The sequence below is a fragment of the Notothenia coriiceps genome, unplaced genomic scaffold (assembly GCF_000735185.1).
Source record: "Notothenia coriiceps isolate Sejong01 unplaced genomic scaffold, NC01 NC01_scaffold00035165, whole genome shotgun sequence".
NCBI classification, from domain to species: Eukaryota; Metazoa; Chordata; class Actinopteri; order Perciformes; family Nototheniidae; genus Notothenia; species Notothenia coriiceps.
In genome coordinates this window covers 1,615-5,697 of record NW_011367866.1, presented here as the reverse complement: position 1 = coordinate 5,697, position 4,083 = coordinate 1,615, and the positions used below count along the sequence as shown (strand labels likewise).

At 42.7% G+C, this 4,083-nt stretch overlaps 1 protein-coding gene across 1 annotated transcript; it reads right to left on the bottom strand.

Moving 5' to 3' along the window:
- Window positions 1–302: 302 nt before the first annotated feature.
- prdm8b (PR domain containing 8b) lies at window positions 303–3,437 on the bottom strand. Its single transcript, XM_010791088.1, has 3 exons — window positions 3,196–3,437; window positions 2,390–2,621; window positions 303–2,210 (listed from the first exon to the last, which is right to left on the bottom strand). Exons 1-3 carry the CDS (start codon window positions 3,412–3,414, stop codon window positions 964–966), a joined length of 1,698 nt encoding a protein of 565 aa, XP_010789390.1. The 5' UTR covers window positions 3,415–3,437; the 3' UTR covers window positions 303–963.
- Window positions 3,438–4,083: the final 646 nt, after the last annotated feature.

Sequence of the window (4,083 nt, the reverse complement as noted above, 5' to 3'; positions counted from 1 at the left end):
ACATAAACATTAACCATATTTAGCATTAATTCAGGTAGCACTAGTTTTCATTATTTTTATTTGGACTGTGCAAACAGAGTTGTATATGCCTAATATTGAAGGTTGGCAATAATGAAATGCAATATATTTCAACATTTAAAAAATTACTTTAAATTAGGTGAAATTTGGGCTTTGTGCATATTTTAGATATATATAACACTGTTATGTCACTTTTGCTTTAAAAATGCAAAATGAGAAACTAGAGTTGTCAATAGTCAAGAGATCATATTCATCAGTTGCAGTTTAAAATAAACAATCCAAGGTCATAGTTGAAAATAAAGCTATTTTATTGTCAATGCATTCAACGTGATTAGATAAACTATCAAGTAGTAAATTCCCGTAAAAGGAAGAAACACTGAAACTATTCCCCACTGACACAAAATATTACACTTTGTATTTCAAATAAAACCAGTTATTTACATGTTCATGTATAGACTGCATCTTAAATCAATATTATTTAATATTACATGCACTCTGAAATATAGTCTGACATAATATCCCAATTTGTGTCCACATTCTTCGTAGACATGAAAAAACGTGCTGCTCTGTAAACCATGACATGTGACTACGTTTGTGTTTCGTCTCTTCTTCTATATTTGCATTATATGATATAAAATACAACTTACTGTACATTTACACATATTTAAATCTTCCCTTATTCCCAAACGTTCAAGTGCTTCATAAATAGATCACTTTTCGAAGTCAAATGCATTTGCATACACCCAAAACATGACATTTTGTACATGGGAGGAAAAGTAAACAGACCGAACAGGAATTAGAAGATCATAGTCCAAAGTGAAAACGAGTGCAAGGGGTGTTTTTGTTTTTTTATCAGGATTTTCTCCAGTCGGAGTGCTTAAATCCAGGCAGGGTCACAGTCCCTCCTTGTTAGAAAAAAGTCCCTCCCTTTCTAGTCTTTAAAAGTCAGTTATGGGAGGTCATGTGACGTGACAGGTGATGCCGTTCCCGGAAGGACTCATTACAAATGGGGCACTTGAGTTTCTCCTCGCGTCGACGCTTGACCATAGGCTCCATGGCGAATTCCTTTTTGTGGTGGGATCGCATGTGGTAAACCAAGTCCGAGGTCATACGGAAGGACGCATTGCACTTGGCGCACCAGTTCTGCGCCGGCAGGCAGAGGGAGGTGAAGGAAGGCGGCAGGAGGGTGAGAGCCGAGGGCATCTGGAGCTGAATAGCCCCGGAGTTCTTGGGCCAGAAGGTGGTGGCGTAGACAAAGGGGTTCTGCTTGGCCATGCTTGGCACGGGGCAGTTGGCGCCCAGTTCTGCGCTCCGTAACTTGGCGGCAAGGTGGTCTGCCTGGTAGAGTCTGCTGGAGGAGATGGTGTCGCCCACCGCTGGGTGGCAGTCCAGCAGTTTAGTCGGCATAACCAGCGGCGAGATCTGGGAGAAGCGAGACGGTTGGCTGAAGGCGCTCTTCCTCTCGCCACCACTTCCTCCTTGCTGGGTAACAGAGGTAAAAGCGCTGCCCATGTGTGAGGTTTGGGGCGGCTGGGTCTCGGACAGCACCTGCCTGATGTTGAGGTGCTTCTCTGATGGATTGCTGCTAGGACGACTACCATCTTTGTTTTCAGAGTTGGAGCTCTGGAGGTTTTTGTTGCCGCTGTGGTGTTTGAGGTTCTGTGGAGATTTCTTGACCTCAGTGAAGGCGCTGCGCTTGCCCTGACCGAGTTCAGTGGAACCAGGCGGGGAGTAGGACTTGCGGTTCTCCTCCAGGCCGTACGCCCCTCTGTAGTTTTGTGCAGATGTGGCAAGCTCATCTTTAGACTTGGACTGTAAAAGGCTGGGCCCTCGGCTCTCCCTGTCATCTATTTCCGAGAACTTCCTCTTCCCCGAGCTCTCGCTGCAGATCTCGGCCTCCTTGTCGCTCGGAGGGCTGGTCCGGTTGTTCTCCAGATCCCTGGCCAGGTTATGAAAGTCTGTGGAGGGTTTGCTGCTGTCCTGGGGGCTGCTGAAGCCCTCGGAACGGCCCAGCTTTGGGCTGGTCCTGGTCGGAGATGTGTTTGGTCGCTCCGTGCTCTCTTTGCTTGGCTCCTCTTCTGCCCCCGTGATGCTCTGCAATCTTTTGGTGCAACGGAACCGGAGATGGGCCAAGAACGGGAACTCAAACTGGAATCTCTGGCTGCAGTCCGGGCATGAATAGTGCGAGGAACCTGCAAAGAAAAGATTTGGAAATGAGTTCTGACGAAAAGCGATCATCCTGAAGCTATCTTGCAAAGGTGTTTTGTGTTGTTAGATTGCACAAAAGAAAGACGATAGAGAACCAAAGATTTCATTGCGTTGGTTGAAACAGTGATCATGGATGTTGATGATAGGGTATCAGTTTTCTCACCTTTGCTCTTGGCAGGGACACTGCTGGGGCTGAGCAGCAGCAGGTCGATGAGGTCTTTTCCGTACCAGACCAGCAGCTCCTCGTCCTTCTCAATCCGGCGGAGCGAGCGGTACAGGAGCTGGCCGTTCTTCACGTAGGCCTCCAGGTTCTGCTCCTCTTTGTCCCTGGCCGACTGGACCAGCCGAAGCCACATCAAGCCCTCCGAGGTGCTGTTGGCCGCCGATGTGTCCACCTTTACAACAAATACAAACACGTTGAGTTATTACTTCAGCTCAAATTAATTATCTGGCAAATATTTTATCCCTAAAAATCTTATATCAACTTGTATCTTTGTTTATTTAAATAAATATAATAATTTAAACCGCTGTAGTAGTGTGACAGATTTAATTATTATTGACAATTATTTAAATGAATGGCTTTTCATTAAATAAAATTATCTCCAATGCTTTGGCAGATTATGTCCTTATGTATTAAGAAAAAAGGGAACAGTTCCCTGACTCAATCTTATTTTAAGTGAGACTGTAAAGATCTACCAACATGGCTTTTGAGCATTGCTGCTCAGGCATGGGGATTTTCCTCAAAATGTCAGCTTATTGCTTCATATGATATGTGTAATATAACATTTGTAATAAATATTGGCTTAATTTGGAGCTGCAAAGCAAGATATGCAATAAAGACATTTTGACAGGCCTGATTAATTAATAACTGGTAAAGAAAATAGGGAGCTTATTGATAAAAATAGACATACTAGGGCTTGCATTAAATTGCAATTAGTATCCACAAAACAGCAATAAAGATTCACTCACCCTGAAGATATAAGGTGCTGTGCGTTTGTCGGTGGATTTCAGAGCTATAAAGGCGATGCTGTCATACAACGACGTGTGACTCAACACACAAGGCCCGAAAATGGCGTTTTCTGGGATGTCACATGTGGTGAAGACGCTGGTAAAAATGTCGGTCAGACACTGCTGGACCGCTTTGGCGTCCCCGTCCCACACCAACTTCTGAGAGCTGGACTCCTCCATTTCACACTGCGGAGACAAGAGGCAGCAGAGGTCAGACATCAGGTAGGAAATAAATACTACGAGCAGTCGGTAAAAATGTTTCATGAGAATAAAACATTTAGACTTTTTTTTCTTCGATTTGTATTTTAACCTAAACCTGTGTAAACTAAGAGTTTAGTGGGTTAACTTCCGCTGTCCCTGCTGATAGGGAATAAATCTCTTCCTGGACAGATTGGCTAAACCAGCTGTCAGGGCGTCGTTTGGGGGACTGTTCCTTTTTTTTTTTTGGCCAGGCTTTCTAATTAATTCAAACCCCGTAAAACGGTCATGATGGCATCATGTCCAGCATCCTGATTATGTGGTTCCCCAATGTTGTCAATTATAAAAGAAAAAATGTGCCTCGCCTAAAAAGGATAATTTCAAATCACATGTGAGCAGTTTAATTATTATTATTATTATTACTGTTACGATAATTAGTCTTATAATAATAATAATAATAATTACAATTAGTAGGTTAACAGTTGTCTTTGGTTATACCATATAGCCTACTTGAAACAAATGTTAAAAACTATAACCTTTTAGGGAAACTGTTGTCAACCACAGTATTTGCATCATATGTCTTCATTCATATAATATAAAATGAAATTATAAGCATTAGTATTTTCATTATTTTTATATAATTAGAAGGCC

Excerpts from the sequence above, each read along its gene's own strand:
- prdm8b (XM_010791088.1), bottom strand. The coding sequence starts at position 3,414 with ATGGAGGAGTCCAGCTCTCAGAAGTTGGTGTGGGACGGGGACGCCAAA. Across the intron at positions 2,622-3,195 it reads CAGCACCTTATATCTTCAGG|GTGGACACATCGGCGGCCAA; the intron begins GTGAGTGAATCT and ends TTTGTTGTAAAG. Across the intron at positions 2,211-2,389 it reads TGTCCCTGCCAAGAGCAAAG|GTTCCTCGCACTATTCATGC; the intron begins GTGAGAAAACTG and ends TTTTCTTTGCAG.